This window comes from Miscanthus floridulus, chromosome 14, assembly GCF_019320115.1.
Source record: "Miscanthus floridulus cultivar M001 chromosome 14, ASM1932011v1, whole genome shotgun sequence".
NCBI classification, from domain to species: domain Eukaryota; kingdom Viridiplantae; phylum Streptophyta; class Magnoliopsida; order Poales; family Poaceae; genus Miscanthus; species Miscanthus floridulus.
The window spans coordinates 62,231,121-62,247,745 of record NC_089593.1 but is presented as its reverse complement, the minus strand read 5'-3'; the positions used below and the strand labels follow the sequence as shown (position 1 = coordinate 62,247,745).

Genomic DNA, 16,625 nt, shown 5'->3' with positions numbered 1-16,625 from the left:
TTGAGAGGGCTACGGATGACCCAGCTAAGGTCAGCCCTAGTGGATACCACGAAGGTCACTCTAGCCAGAGTCTTTTTCAACTCCTTTTCCTCCTTCCACTAGTTGATTTCGAGGCAGCGGAATCGACCGTTACAAACTTTTCGAGGCAACCACAATCTCTCGGGTGCTCTCCGACGACGCCTAGCCATCTAGGACTGAAGAGTCCAAGAGTAATAAATGCAAATCACAAGATTGATAATATGCACAAGTGCTCAAGTGGTTGGATTGCTCTCTTTTTGAATTTCACTCAACCCACAATTTGATTTGGTAAATTTGATCAAACACTCACTAAGAGAGGGTTGGGAGAGTTGGCAAAGCTCAAAAACGTGCTAGAGGATCAGCAGAATCAGCAGCCTCCAAAGGTGGAGGCTTGGGGGTATTTATAGCCCCCTTGGAAAAACTAGCTATTTTATAGCCGTTGCATACCGAACACGTTCGATATGACTTACACTGCGTCAACGGTAACTAAGTTACAGTGTCAATGTGAGGCGTCGGTACTCCCGGTGAATGCCGAAACTCCCGATAGTTGAAACTCCCAACTCACTTCGAAACTCTCGACCCTCAGCATATTTGAAAACTAAGTAACTGAGTTGAAGTTTGTGAGTTGTCGGAACTCTCGACGCATGCCGGAACTTTTGATCGTCGAAACTTCCGACTCACGTCGGAACTCCTGACCCTCAAGGCATTTGAAAACTAGCTGTTGGCCTCTGGCTATCTGACCAGGACAGTGAACCATCTAAGTCAGTTAAGCGCGACACGTTGGAACTTCTGACTCAAGTTGGAACTCCTAACGAACCAACCCGAGAACAACAAGAATTTTATCGTTGCTGGGCACATACTGGACACGTCCGATATTGCCGGATCAGCAAAACACAGGTTAGCACTTTTTGTCTCTCAAATACTCAAAACTCGCATGGGTTGGCTTGAGCACTTATGAAACATTATCTATCAACATGATGCATCCCTCTTAATAGTACGACATTCCTATTAACTCAAATTTAAAAGTATAACAAATTTAAACCTTTTGAGTTGATCTCTTTCAACCGAAGCCGTGTATTCCGATCTTCATCAAGTGAGGGTGCCAACATATCAACTTTGATCTTTTTTACTAGAGCATAGCCATCTTGAGCACGTGACTTGATTCCATTCACCAAATTCTTGAATAATCCCAAATGTATCAAGTCACTTCCATCAAACACTTCAATAGTGATTTGATCCTTTACATTAACATGACCATCATAGCTTAATTAGTACCTCAACTAAATGCAAGTACTTTCTTCTTCACCCTAGCTAGGTTCTTCAGCCGCCAAGCCGTCGCTTTCCCTTCACCATTGCTTAGTCCTCGAAGCCTTTTCTTGGTATCTTCACTATCTCAAGCCATCAAGTCACACCTTGTGTTGAATCATCCATTCATTTGTATTGTTATCTTTTTCATTTCAATTTAGCAAGCTTCAAATATGAGATTATTTCATATGCAATCCCTCATATCTCATTAATTAATTCTTACGAGCTTGCTTACACATAGCATATAGAAATCCCACAGTGAATAAGCCTTTGTATGAATTATATTTACATTGTTGTCTTGTGATTGAACTAGATTGTTTATACAGCAACACATTATTTTGGCTTTTATTAAGTACCTGTGAGATAACCTATTACCTGTCTACACTTAGCAAACGAGTTATACCTTTAATCACGTTGTCATTCAATCATCTAAAATCTACTGAAGGGCTAGATACACTTTCAAATATAAATGCTCGTAAAAAATATTAGGAATATAAATCATGAATAACTTTTAGGTTGTTGAGTTTGAAAATATGAGAACCATATGAATAGATTTGTTTTGAAAAATACTTTCATACAAACATACATGTATCACTTTTCAATAAATATTTTTTATAAAAATAAGAAGTCAATGTTATGCTTTGAAGACCGTGTTGTTGTCTAAAATGACTTTTTTTACCAACTTGGAGAGAGTACTTACTAAGACCATTAATTATATATAACTCTTTTCTGTATTTAATTAAAAACGTTCTTAGACACGATGATCACAATAAAGGGCTAGCATTAATATACATGGCTTGTGGTTGCAACCCTGTTCTATATATACTAGGATGAAAGTGAAAACTTCCTTCGCCCATGCTCGATATGATTCAATTTCTGAGTCCGACGCTACGACAATAGATGACGAGTGTAGAGATTCAAGGTGATCGTACGTAAAGCCAAAAAATAAGTTTAATTTTGCACATAACATGCAAAATTAAGCTTATTTACAGGTTCACGGACAACCTGCCTTGCACCCTTGACAGGGACTAAGGCTGGATAACGAGCTGGCTCGGCTCGGCTCGTTAGGATAACGAGCTGCCAGAAAGCCAGCTCGGCTCGGCTCGTTAAAAGCTCGAGCTGGCTTGTTAAGCTCACGAGCCAGGTATAAAAAATACACAAAATATAATATTTACATTTATCTAAAGTTTTAGAATAATAATAATATAAAATAAATGCATCTAGACTAGTTACCAGTCAATTTATAGGGTCTAGACCAGTTACTAGTTAATTGTAAAGTACAAGACATGAAGTAATACAAAAACTAATATAAGTTTTGATACTTTTTTTCTAGAAGCTTGGCTCGTTTAGCTCACGAGTGGCTCGCGAGCTGGCTCGAGTTGGCTCATTATAGTTAACGAGCTAAAATATTGGCTCAGCTCGACTCGTTATCATTACGAGCTGAGTCGAGCCCGCCACGAGCCGAGCGAGCTAATGAGCTTCGAGTTTTTCGTCCAGCCTTAACAGGGACAGAGATGGACCATGGAGGTGATGGTTGCATACAACGAGATGCTGTCGGCAAATAATGACAGTGGTAGTAGCAAGATGAAATGACGGATATAAACTACCTCTTTTTATTTTTCTAATGGGTTCCAGCCGACAAAATTTTAGTTTTAGTCCACAACTTAGGTTCCTTCTAACATGTACCTTTTATCTTTTACCCCTCCAATGCAAACCGATAGATAGTTCTTACATTTTTAACCTAAAATTTCTCAAAAGATCAAAGTGTTATATTTTTGGGAGGAGTCAAATTTTAGACATTCGACTATTGTCCTAGTTTGTTTTCGGTCCAAATCTAAAATTAAAAACCTCTAATCATCGAACTATCAATAATGAATAAATTTAATCATGCTGGTATCATGCTCTACCACATATTGATCATATTTAGGTATTACAACTAGTATGGAATAGCCCTCTAAAAATAATTTGGTTGATTGGATGGACAATATTTAGTACTCTATTTGGAGTATAAATTTCTCTTGGATTGTCTCAAGGATCAATAGCATAAAATGACGATTGAAATAAATATGATTACATGCAACAAAAGAATAGGAATAAATACAAATACAATCCAAATAACTACAAATCTAGCAGTAATACACATATTATATTTTTTAGGAAAGTCATGGACTGTTTTTTTTATTTAAAATAAATTATTTATGATTCTTTAGAGGAAAATCTAATTGCTATTATTTTTATAAAATACAATACAATATTTGAAAAGTGAGCATACTCTCAAATTTTTATACTTTTGTTGCGTAGACAAAATGGCAACGCGATTGCGCGAATGCAATAAAAATTTGGACCAAATTCGTATCCTGAATATTATTTCTTAGGCAATCACCTCTCGTAGTCTCGTAAGCTTGGAGGGAAACAATGACCAAATTCAAGCTTTTTGTAATCAAATTAGTACACGTTTGTTTCCCTCCAGGGCCCAGGGCCCATTTTCTTTTGCTTCCTGCTCCAGAATCCATCCAAGCAAGGCTGACCCGACCTTTCTGAGACGGTGTGGCCCCTATCACTGAAAAAGGGCATATACATGGGTCGGGCCCACCGCCCGGAAAGCTCCAGCTGAATTGCACTTCGCAGTCGCTCAAAGCTCCTGCGTCCTCGGCCAATGAATAATATATTTTTTCTCACAATAAATTAATTAACAGTATTTTTAGTCATGGTTAATTAGCCGAGCACTAGTCTTTGCCTAGGGGACATTGGAAGCTTTACCGACCTGGCAGCATCATGACAGGGAGAAAATGCCGGCTGCAGCCTGCAGCAGCATATTTCAGATAGTCAGAGGTTCTGGTTGTGAGGGTGTCATTGCTTGCAAGTTGTAATAATTAATAATGTTGGAGGAGTTGATTAGGCATATTCCAACTGTCTTCAATAACCACTACTCAAAATACAAGACTCATTTCATATTTAGGTAGCGCTATAGGTAAATAGTTCAATAACTATTTTTATTTTTTTTCAACAAAAGACCTAAAAGATAATCTTTTTTATAAATGGGTCTTCAAGAGAGGATACTCAAATTTGAGTTATACCTGTCTTGATACCCAAAATAGATATTCCATATAAGTACTATGTTGAAGACTATATATATTTTATTGGAGACTCATTTTATATTTGAATCTCCTATTGGAGACAGCCCATATCGTTTGAGTCTTCCTACCATAGTCGGCCATTGTTTATCAGCTTACCTCGGTTCTCATTTTGAACTGAGATGTACTACTTGCCACGAATACTAGAAATGTACATAATATAACATTAGCAATCTTGTACCTCTTAGACTATCATAGACGACTTCGTTGATAAATGTTTATGCACTAGTCCATGACACGCGTCATCGCGCGCGCTGGCAAATCACCTGATTAAGGTGTAGGAAAAAAATATGTTTAATCTTTGCATGAAAACAATATTAGGAGTTTAATTTAGAGGACTGTTGGTCCAAACTGAAAGGTTGGGCTGATGAACATACCACGATGGATGATTTCTGCTCCAGCGCTGCAAGTACAAACACTAAAAATTAGCAGGAGGTAGTTCCTGTGCTTTCAATTTGGACTATGTAAACCACCAACCAACATAAACAACAGAGGAGAAAATATACTAATTTAGACGGTCTTAGATTTATGAAGCTAGGTAAAAAGGAACGGGAATTACAGTGTAGCAAAGGAATGGCATACTAAGCAATAGCTAAAATAAACCCCATCAAGTTTGCATTAGTTTAAAAAAAAGCAAGCGTGAATGTGAAGCCGATAAAAGAAAGCAAGATTGAGAATCAATAGAACCATGAAAGATGTACCTCATTAGGTGTGGTGCACACGACATCTTAGATGTCTAAATTTGTTAAAAAAACTAAAATGATAGATGTGTCGATTAGCTGACTTCTATCTAATGGTATATACATCAATAGCAGGGAGATATCTTCTGGTTATTTAGTTTCCAACTATTAAAATGATATTGTCACCTTCGAAAAATGTTGCTACATGTAGGCAAACGAACGGTCCTTGCTTATAAAGAGGCTAGACATGGTATTCCTTTTTTAAGCTTTGAAGAAGCTGGACTGTATGTTGTAGGTCAATTCATTTACAAAGGACGTGAAAGGCTATATAAATAAGGCTTACCTAGTAGTTCTGTTGATGGATATAACTCTAAATTAGGGAATAGTCGTCTATTTTTGTTTGAGGGGCTGTGCAGGTGTGGTTTACTGGGCGCTCCAAAAAGCTCAGCGACAACTCTTTGTACTATGTACTGATTTGCATACTGTATAATAGCAGGTTCAGAAATTGTGTGGAGCAGTGCAAGAGTATGAAGTTATGTATAAGCCCAAGCAGTTGCGTAGTGCTTACCTATTTTGGGAGTTGGGAAGGCCTACGGATACTACCTTTTGGCTGGAGCTTGGAGACACTGGATTTGGACCTGTTTGTGGTATGGAGATGGTGTTATACGAAAGGTACTAACACATGTTAACTGAATATGTATAATAGGATTTTTCAAATATTATATCGCTGATTAGGCAGTGTAAATAGGAAAAGGACAGTACATTTTAATTAGACAGTGTAAATGGGCAGTGAAAGGCAAATACATCTCCATGATTAATGGGAAAAATGGCCGGCATAACTAACAACTCAGTTAATTTTTGAACGAATGCTTTAAATATAGTTAGGGAGATCGCATGACTATATATAGCTGTTGTACCTACCTGGTGCCAAGAACGTAAACCACGGTAGCATAGATGATAAAATTGAATAAATGTAAATTGATTTCATGAAGAAGCAACCTGCCCAGTAAATATGAAACAAAAAACCAGCACATTAGGAGATTGGAGTTAACTGAAGACAAGAAGCATTCCAAAATTATCACACGAAGAACAGAATACCTGCATAACGCCTTGAGCTGTTCAGTCCAAATTTGAATGTGACATAATCCATGGTAATAATAGACAAAAAAATGAAAACCCAAAATATCTCATAAATCCAGACTATAGACACTCCAAATCTTAAATCGTGGCCACTCCAAATTTCAAACCGAGGCATAAAAAACACTTGTAACTATAATCATCAGCACTACAATACGGCAAGCACTTTTATATTATGTAAATATGGTATGTCAATAGGCAGCAACAAACCAACTAATACTTGGTCAAGTGAACATGTGCAGGTGGGAAGCTAGGAGGTCACGTAGCTTGGAAGAGAAAACTTTAAAATTTTGATAGGGAAATAGGCAGCAACAAATCAGCTAATACTTGGTCAAGTGAACATATGGAGGTGGGAAGGTAGCAGCTCACATAGCTTGTAAGGGAAAACTTTAAGATTTTGGCAGGGAGAACCTATAAATTTGAAAGTATCTGTAGCAGGGAATAATTATATAAATTTAAAATTCTAATGTATTATTTGGTTGTAGAGGTTTCATATAGCTTCAATCCAGTTATGTGAGGCTGAGATGCAAACATATTAAATAACAGTAGAATATATGAAATATTTTTGGCACCAAAATCAGCAAGACAGACCATTCAATACCATAGGAGCCGTTCAAGAGTATGCAAATAAGGTCGAGGAGGGTGCGTGTAGGGTCTGCTGGAGCACATCCAGGAAACTGCATCTGCATAGAAGCTGCCGCGAACATGAAATTACCTAACACAAGGAAATAAGCCTGTAAATAAGACAACACAAAGAGAAGGCATGTATGTAATGGATTCATCACATAGACAAAAAAACTAAGGTACCGAGCTACAGCAACTGGCCCAAATTCCATTTTGTTAAACACAACATCATTTTAGGTGTGTAAATACAAACTAACCCATTCAGGTTTCGCACATATAAACCTTGAACTGTTTTTTATGTGTGGATGGATAAATATAAATTAAGCCATATCTATTTTTTAAATACAACCTTAGAGATATTTCATGAAGCAATTTGTAGCTCATTCATGTCATTTATACTAATTTAATTTTTTAGCTAGAAACAAACTGAAGATGTGCACAGAGCAAATTGCAAAATGACCCAAAGGAAAAGCTGAAGATAATTTTTGACGGTGTTAGAACGAAATCATCACAACTTTACCCCCACTGCGTGAAGTGGCCTCTGTGGCAAGAAATCCAGTGTACTCCCCCGAAATGGCAAAGAGCAGATGGTTTGCAATGATGAGGTCTGCAATGATGTCCTCAGGAGGAACAGCAAGCTCAAATGCTACAGGCTAGGAACAAGGCAGACATGAGAGCGATGATTGTGAACCACTAAATGATACCCCATTATATGCATATAGTAATACATATACTAATTTAACTTTGTAGCAGGAACAAACTGAAGATGACGTGATCGCCGCTGCTGATCTAGCTTGTCTAGACTTCTCAAGACTTTTGCACTGAACTTGCAGATTAGGTGCCAGCTGCATCTTTGAACCTGAGCGATTGTTCCAACACACTGGATGTAGTAGAACATCCGAAAAAATAGAACAACACAGAATACAAAAACAACTATTAGACGATTTCAGAGGAAATTGTCAGCCGACAACTGATTCCTTCACAGCTTGTACCAGCGGAGCGATGCACTTGCCAGCAGAAGTGTGGTGGGGTTAGCTGGGTACCTTGCGTCCCATAAATCGACGAGGAGACAAGAGATCCGCCAGATCCATACTCGGAGCTGAGACGCCACCGTGGCCGTCGACGACGAAGATGGCACGCGCAGCCAGAGCCGTGGAGCACAGGTAGGTAGGGTTTCGTGGAAGCGGGGCAAGAAGACGTCGTTTGGTGGCTGCGTCGCCGAGGGCCGCTCGTGACTCCGAGCTGGGCGTGCTGGGTGCTCTCGCGGGGAACGACCGGATCCGGCCATGGAGGCCTCGGATCGACCCAGCAAAGAAGGCAACAACCACAGACCACATAGATCGACACTAGGCACCGGCGAGGGAAAGAGAGGAGGAGCAAGGAGAGAGGCCACCTTCACCTGCGTCTGCTCACGTGGGAGCCGCTGCGTGCTAGGGGCACTGTTGGGCCCACCCGCCGCACCGCACAGCTGTGCCGACGGGAGCACTCGACCCGCTCTGCCGCACCGCTGTGCGTGGGGGCCACACCCGCGGCGCGGCGCTGGTTGGCGGCCTCGCCTGGCCGCCTCCCGTCCGTGCTAGGGGGCCGCCGAGCCACGGGCTCGCCTGGCCGCCGGGCTGGGGGCCTGCCCTAGCCACCGCCGTGAGAGATGAGGGAGAGGGTAGAGTCGTGGATGCGGACACGAGAGGGAGCGGTGGAAGGATCGGGAAGGCAGAATCGGAAGCCGGTGTATATATCTAATGGGCCAGCTCTAGAGCGGAAGCTGCACAACACCAAGAGAAGGTAAGGGAAAGCTGTGGAAGCGAAGCCAGAGCGGTAAAAGCCGCTCCCGGCCGAATCTGCTCCAGACAACCATGGCCTCACGATCGAAGATCCAACGGCTGTAAACGATAGAGTGACGTGGATAGCCTGAGATGTGGCCAAAGGAAATGGAAGCGGCTACAATCAATCTGGACCGTACAACGGGAGATCGGACGGACGAAAAAATGGGGCATGGGCCAGCTCCGGAGCAGAAGCTGCACAACACCAAGAGAAGGTAAGGGAAAGCTATGGAAGCGAAGCCAGAGCGGCAGAAGCCGCTCCCGGCCGAATCTGCTCCAGACAACCATGGCCTCACGATCGAAGATCCAACGACTGTAAACGATGGAGTGACGCGGATAGCCTGAGACGCGGCCAAAGGAAACGAAAGCAGCTACAATCAATCTGGACCGCACGATGAGAGATCGGATGGACGAAAAAAACAGGGCGACGTGGACCGTCTGGTTGCTAGCCAAAGCTTCCTGCTTTGATAATAAGAGATACCATTGTGATTATATATGACTTTCGTCGACATAACTTCTATGATTTAGGCTATGTTTGTTTCGCTAAAATTTAGCTGCTGCCGATGCTAATGCTGATTTATTGTGAGAAAAAAACACTGTCCGTTGATGAAAAGTACTACTGAAGTAGTGTTGTAAAATAGGACGCTAGTTATTTCGATACATGTTCTGAGAGATAGATTCATTTGGGCCCTAAAGCCTAAAAACCAAGGATTTTATGACCTACTCCTTCCATACTAAAGTAGTTGACATTTTAGTTATGAATATGGACAAAATATGAGTTTTAGGGCATAGGGATTAGTTATTCTTAGGTTGTGTTTGCTTTAGCTTTAAAAAATGTTTCGTAAATAAAAAAGAAGGACACCAATTAAATGAAGCTGCCTTCGCATAGTACAATTTTCATAATATCTTGAATCTTGCTTTTGGTTGCTTTTTTTTTCCAAAAGGATGAAGTGAGGTTTATTTACAACTGTTTTAAGGGAGACAAAAAGAGTATGAGTAAGTTAGTTGTTTTGACTAAATAGTTATAATTTTTTTTTACCACACATGGCTCACGACAGTTTTTTCACACCTCACAACTTGTAGTGACTTTTTGAGCTAAACCAACCAAACTCTAAAATCTTATAACTAGACTAGAGAATGAGCAACTGGAAGACATTTATTTTACTTTATCCAACAAACTCTAAATTTTGCACTGCGATTAGATCTACTTGCATGTTAATATTTAAAGCATTCAACTATTTTTTTCGAGTCCGTTCAAAACTAAAATTACGATGAGGATTTTAGCATCACGGGTGTCCATAAAATGCAGCAAAAGTTTGTTTTTACTGACTCGATGGTACTTTAGCAACTCTCACTGGTTTGTAGGCAGCCTTTTGCAAATTGGCCAAGTTTTACTGTCAAATTTTACATAAAAAAACTGCCGAATTCACATTGGAGAAATACCGCAAATAGAAAGTTGTTTTCCTCCGGGGCCGGGGGGAAACAAAAACAAAACAAGAGCTCCCGAAACTCCCAAGAATAGAGTTGGATCTCGCCTTCTCCCTCTCGTAGATGTAGTCGTACCCAACGGCACCTTCCCCCACATTGTCCTAGCATGCTCGCCGGAGGAATCCCGCTACCGCGGCGGCAGCGGTGACGCATCGGGATCGACGACCGCAGCGATGGCGAGCCCGGCCGGGGACTGGCCTCCGGCGGCCGCCGCGTCCCCGGTAAAGGGGAAGGCGGCGCTGCCGGAGTCGGATGCGGGCGCCTCGGCGTCGGGCTCGTCGGAGGCCAAGGTCGACGACGGCAACATCCAGGAAGCGGAGTCGTCGCTCCGCGAGGGCCTCTCCCTCAACTACGAGGTCTCGAAATCTCTTTGCCCCCTGACGCTCGTTCTTGGCTTGATCTGGGAACGTGAATCCAGTTATTTATGGTGTGGTTTGGGCGAAATGGGGTGGGAAGATGGAATCTTTGTGGTGAATGCGAGTCCGTGCGGCGTTCTTTGTTGCGCTTTGGGGGAGATCGGGATGCGGCGAAATTTCAGGCTCTGAAACTATACGCTCTCACAAAATGGCGTTTTTACGTTTGGTTCCTTTCATTTCATTTGGAACTTGGAAGGGGACTGCGTCTGGGAGATCGATGTTGGTTCTTTTCAGGGGTCGTAGTGACCATCCTTATGTGATGTTTTTCAGAACATCGCGTGGATTGGTCTAGTTGAGCAGCATTTTTGGTTTAGCTATCCAGAATTTGTAAATGATGGAAATGATTATTCCTTGCGTCCAAAATTTCCACTTTTCGTGGATAGTTTCAATATTGAAAACCAAAGTAATGTAGAAGTTGTTGTGTTGTTGGTATACATAATTGTCAGAATTCAAGTGAGGGTATGTTTGGAAATGATATTGCTTTTAGTTCAATTATGTGGCCAATGGTCTAATCGTTTGAATTATGATTACTGTTTAATTGGTGGGTTATGTTATTTTGTGAATTTGTGGCTCATTGTGTAACTATACGATTATGATTCGGAGTTGTGGGTATGTGGTGCTGCCTTGTGAACTTGGCAGTTTGTTGGGAGATAGCATGTGTGGCTGTTGGTTTAGCTGTAGGATTATGCTTCACCTGTGGCTTGTGATTTTATTTGGTGACTTTGGGAGCTGCACGCCATTCTAGAACTAGCAAAGGTGGTGCCATTTTTGGAGTTCAAATCAGACAGTAAGGTGATATTTTTTGTTGAATTTAGAAATAATTCACAATATCTACAAATGGGAATTGAATGTGGAAAATCACCCTCTTTGTTTGGTTGGATACTGGCATGTTCTTATGTTACTGTTTCTAGTGGTGACTGACAAAAGGATGACCATTCCCTTTGTTTTCTCTAGTTCTCAAAAACCATAATGCAAAGGTCAACTGTGCACGTTCAATTTTAATGCTGTAGCAATTTCATTTTTATGGGTGGAATTTCAAACCATCACCAGATTATTTAAAAAAAAAAGAGTTTTACCTCTGCTTTTAAGAAAGGAAGCATCCGATACAAGACTGGGGTTACCAGTTTAACCAGCACAAGACCAACCAAGGCCAAAACAGAAACTAAGCAAAAGAGAAACATTAGGCCTCTATAGGCATACACCAGACAAGAACTCCAAAACATCGCTACAGGCGCTAGATTTCGCGAACATCAGGGAGCTCCACCACGCTGGGCTTGAAAGTCTTCATCCATTGCATCACGCCCTCCACCACATGCCTGATGCGCTCCCGATCCACTTCCTTTAGCAGAATGATCATCACCAGATGATTATTCTTCTCTGTTTAGTTCAAGTTGGTACTTTTCTTAATGTTTGTTGTGGCGAGAGGATATTCCCTTCAGTTTCTTTATTTTTTTTTCTATAAAATGATTGTGCAGTTTTGATGCCAGCTAATGTTGAATCAACTTATTTTATGACAAACAAAAAAATCTTGGACACATTTGTAGGACAACGGTGACATAGTTGATGCCAAGATTTCAGAATCTTTAATTCTCTATACTGTGTTCTGAGTTACTTTATGCACTGTTTCATCCATATCAAATTAAATCCTGTGTTGTTTAGATAATGATGATGGAAGTCAAGGCACTTATTTGTAGGCTTATTTTTGCTCTGAAAGCTTTTTTTCAACATTGATAATTGTATGTATACTAGCTAAGATTGTTTGATTGTGGTCTGTAACTGTAACCAGAAAGCACCACCACCACTGCAACAAAAATATATTTTAGTCCCAAGCAAGTTGGGATAGGCTGGAAATGAAACCCACCATCAGCCACCAACATGTTATGAACCTTAGTTCATTTGGGGAATTGGAGGATAACCATTGCCAGGAGGAAGGCCGGGCAATGTTGGCATGGTGGGAGACTAGAGCATTTGGGGGAATTGGATTCGCGGCGAGGTTTTACTCCTCAGCGCCCTGTTGTTGAAGAAGGGAAATTGGGAGATAAAATTGTCTTGTTATTGCTTAATCCCCATGAGAGCTGGTACATGGATATATATAGGCACTTGGCCTGCTAAATAAAGTGACTCCATAACTCCCCATAAATCCCCTAATTCTTGCCTTCCTTGCATGCTGATCTGCATGCTGCTCCTTGATTGCTGCTGGCGCCATAGGGGCGCGGTCACCGCCCTTAAATCTTGCCTTCCCTGTATGCTGATCCGCATGCTTCTCCTTTGCTGACCAAATCTGGCTGCGGTAATTGCGCCCCCTCTGGACACCATGCAGCCGGTCACCATGCAACCCCCGGCTGCCCCACATGACACAACAAGAGGGAAAAAGAAGAGATATGGTCGTAGTGTGTGCCCAGTGAAAATTGTGCATTCAATTCTTTTTTTTTACATGACGATCTTTGTTCTCAATATTTATCGCTACAGTCTGCTTTCCTATATTTGTATTCATTAACTTTTTATCAACAACCTACATAAGCTTCTATCTGGGATATACTAAACTATAGTTGTATTTATTGTTGCTAACTGTGGTTTCTGTATTTTCTGTTAATATTAGGAAGCTAGAGCTCTCCTCGGGAGACTGGAATATCAGAGAGGCAATGTGGAAGCTGCTCTGCGAGTATTTGATGGAATTGACCTTCAAGCTGCTATTCAGCGCTTCCAACCATCTCTTTCTGAAAAACCACTCTCGAAGCGAAATAACAAATTACGGACAGATTCGTCAAATTCAGGATCACAGCATGCTGCTAGCCTTGTTCTTGAAGCCATTTACTTGAAATCAATGTCTCTCCAAAAGTTGGGCAAGGCAATGGGTATGAATTGTTCATCTCACTATATAATTATATCAATTAGCCAATTAGGTTTATCTGACTTTCTGAAGCCATTGACTTGCAGAGGCTGCTAAACAGTGTAAAAGTGTCCTTGATGCTGTTGAAAGTATCTTCCAATGTGGCATACCTGGTGTTATGGTTGAACAAAAGCTGCAGGAAACTGTCAGTAAATCTGTTGAGCTTCTCCCAGAACTTTGGAAGCAAGCTGGGGCCTATCAAGAAGCACTTGCTTCATACCGCCGTGCTCTTCTAAGTCAATGGAATCTCGATGATGAATGCTGCACAAGGATTCAGAAGAGATTTGCTGTTTTCTTGTTGTACGGTGGTGTAGAGGTGCCCCCCCCGAGCTTGGCTTCACAAACTGAAGGTTCATTTGTTCCTAGGAATAATTTGGAAGAGGCAATCCTATTGCTCATGATACTATTGAAGAAGTGGTTCCTTGGGAAGACACACTGGGATCCATCTGTTATGGAGCATTTAACTTTTGCATTGTCACTATGTGGCCAGACATCTATTCTTGCCAAACACCTCGAAGAGGTTTTACCTGGAATATACCCTCGATCTGAGAGATGGTATAGTCTAGCGTTGTGCTATTTTGCAGCTTCTCATAATGAAGCTGCATTAAACTTGTTGAGAAAATCTTTGAATAAGAACGAGAGTCCGAATGACATAATGGCCCTTCTGTTAGCTGCCAAGATATGCAGTTCCAGTTATCTTCTTTCTTCTGAGGGTGTAGAGTATGCAAAGAGAGCAGTCAAAGATGCTGAATCATCAGATGGCCATTTAAAGAGTGTGGCCCTCCATGTTCTGGGGAGTTGCCTGTCCAAGAAGTCTAAGGTTGCTTCATCTGATCACCAAAGATCTCTCTTGCAGACTGAGGCTTTGAAGTCACTTAATGAGGCAATTTCTCTTGACCGTCACAACCCAGAATTAATATTTGACATGGGGATTGAGTATGCTGAGCAGCGGAACATGCATGCTGCCTTGAAATGTGCGAAGGAGTTCATTGATGCAACTGGTGGATCTGTCTCTAAAGGTTGGAGGTTGCTATTGTTGGTTCTTTCTGCACAACAAAGGTATTCAGAAGCTGAAGTTGTGACTGATGCGGCATTAGATGAGACCGCGAAGTGGGAACAAGGGCCATTGCTTAGAATAAGGGCTAAATTGAAGGTTGCTCAATCATTGCCCATGGAAGCAGTTGAAGCATATCGCACCCTTCTTGCTCTTGTTCAGGCACAACGAAAGGCTTATGGATCTGCCAAAAATGGCACAGAGGTTTGTCTTCTCAAATACTAAAGATCATTTTTTAATTTGCATAGTGTTTTTATTTTAATGGGATGTTTGAGATTTCTGTGAACATGCTTGAAATCCTTATTTGCTTGTAAAAGAAGCTTTTGAGATTCTTAGATGTAAAAAGACTACCTTTTCCCTAAGGTGTCCAGAATTCCAGATTCTTGCACTGAAAAGTGTTATCCAAAAGATTTGTTCTTGAAACTGCATTTATGTTTGTCCAAAAGAGAGCTGTTTTGGTGTTTGTATTAACTGCTGAAGTGGACTAACATAGATGCACCCTATCTAGAGTCTTACTTCATCTAATTACATTTCTTATACCTTAGCATATCTTCTTGATGTCTAATTCTATGTGAACACTCTGTCAGGATGACGAGGATAAAGTGAGCGAATTTGAAGTTTGGCAAGGTCTTGCCAACTTGTACTCTAGTCTTTCCTATTGGAGAGATGCAGAGATTTGCTTACAGAAGGCTAAAGCCCTCAAAACATACTCTGCAACAACCCTTCATGCAGAAGGTGAGGAAACTTTGTTACAACTCATGTTTCATTAGTGATGCCTATGCCTCTGGCTAATGGGGATGTACTTAGTTTGAAATGTATCGTTCATGTCTGCCTGTTTGTATATTTGTATGTTATCATAAATGGCTATTAAATAATAATTCATTTACAATGCATACTGTCCACCCTTTTTTTGAACTTTTAATGCTCATATAGGCCAGATATTTGTAAGCCTGAGAAGTTGATTATATCTTGTATTTGTTGTTCCATATATCTGATCCTGTGATTCCTCACCTTTCCCCAGGTAACATACATGAGGTGCACGAGAAGATACAGGATGCGCTGGCTGCATACTTCAACGCCCTCTCTATGGAGGTAGAGCATGTCCCATCCAAGGTCTCTATCGGTGCCCTCCTCTGTAAACAAGGGCCCAAGTTCCTACCTGTGGCGAGGTGTTTCCTCTCGGATGCCCTAAGGCTCGAACCCACAAACCGAATGGCTTGGTTCTACCTGGGGGAGGTTCACAAGCAGGACGGCAGGCTAGCTGATGCCGCGGATTGCTTCCAGGCGGCCTCAATGCTTGAGGACTCGGACCCTGTAGAAAGTTTCAGATCACTCTGATGGGTCATCTGCAACAACATGAGGTTTCCTTTTTTGTCGGCTAATTTTCTCTTCTTCGACTTTCCCCGTTTTCAAAACATAGCTGGGCAGAAACCAGGTGCCCAGCTATCTGTAACTTGTTGTATCTGCAGTTGCCAGTGTTTACCGTGCACTGTTCTTGGAGACCAACAATGCTGAGTGGTATTATACGTACAAGATTCTTCAGCCGATAGCTCCATCAGGATCAGAGTGGCACTGAAACAGCTATGTAATGATATGAGCCATTGTTACATATATTATACAATATGATTATAACGAGTCATCAGCTAACTTAAAACCAGCGTTGCTGATATTGTAATGTTCTATTATTTTTGTTTCTGTTTTGTTCTTCAATTACATGAAAAGATGCTTGTTTGTAGAACGTACAGAGAATATATCCTGAAAGTTCAGCGTTATAAGAGGAGTACTGAAAGCCTGAACATGCAAACACATCTATAGAATAAATTCACAATCTGAATTTTACAAGCTATAGAATAAATTCACGATCTGAATTTTACAAGATCAGTTACTTGAAGACAGCATACAAACAGTCAATTAGTATTATACAAGATCAGTTACTTGAAGACAGCATACAAACAGTCAACTAGTTAAGCACGGAAGAAGGGTACATGCAAAACCAAGATAATGCTATGATGCATATGCATCCGTGGTATCTAGACGCCTACGGACTCCACTTTCTTGG

The 16,625-nt window shown here is 41.2% G+C and overlaps 1 protein-coding gene across 1 annotated transcript; it reads left to right on the top strand.

Moving 5' to 3' along the window:
- Window positions 1–10,207: 10,207 nt before the first annotated feature.
- LOC136504818 (protein NPG1-like) lies at window positions 10,208–16,278 on the top strand. The gene is made up of 5 exons (XM_066499841.1): window positions 10,208–10,562; window positions 13,222–13,477; window positions 13,560–14,770; window positions 15,154–15,301; window positions 15,588–16,278. The coding sequence occupies exons 1-5, from the start codon at window positions 10,380–10,382 to the stop codon at window positions 15,902–15,904; spliced, it is 2,115 nt and encodes a 704-aa protein (XP_066355938.1). The 5' UTR covers window positions 10,208–10,379; the 3' UTR covers window positions 15,905–16,278.
- Window positions 16,279–16,625: the final 347 nt, after the last annotated feature.

What these genes read in the sequence shown, in the direction of transcription:
- LOC136504818 (XM_066499841.1), top strand. Translation starts at nt 10,380, where the DNA reads ATGGCGAGCCCGGCCGGGGACTGGCCTCCGGCGGCCGCCGCGTCCCCG. An exon ending in AAAGTTGGGCAAGGCAATGG is followed by an intron (nt 13,478 to 13,559) that starts GTATGAATTGTT and finishes ATTGACTTGCAG; the next exon opens with AGGCTGCTAAACAGTGTAAA. An exon ending in CTGCCAAAAATGGCACAGAG is followed by an intron (nt 14,771 to 15,153) that starts GTTTGTCTTCTC and finishes ACACTCTGTCAG; the next exon opens with GATGACGAGGATAAAGTGAG.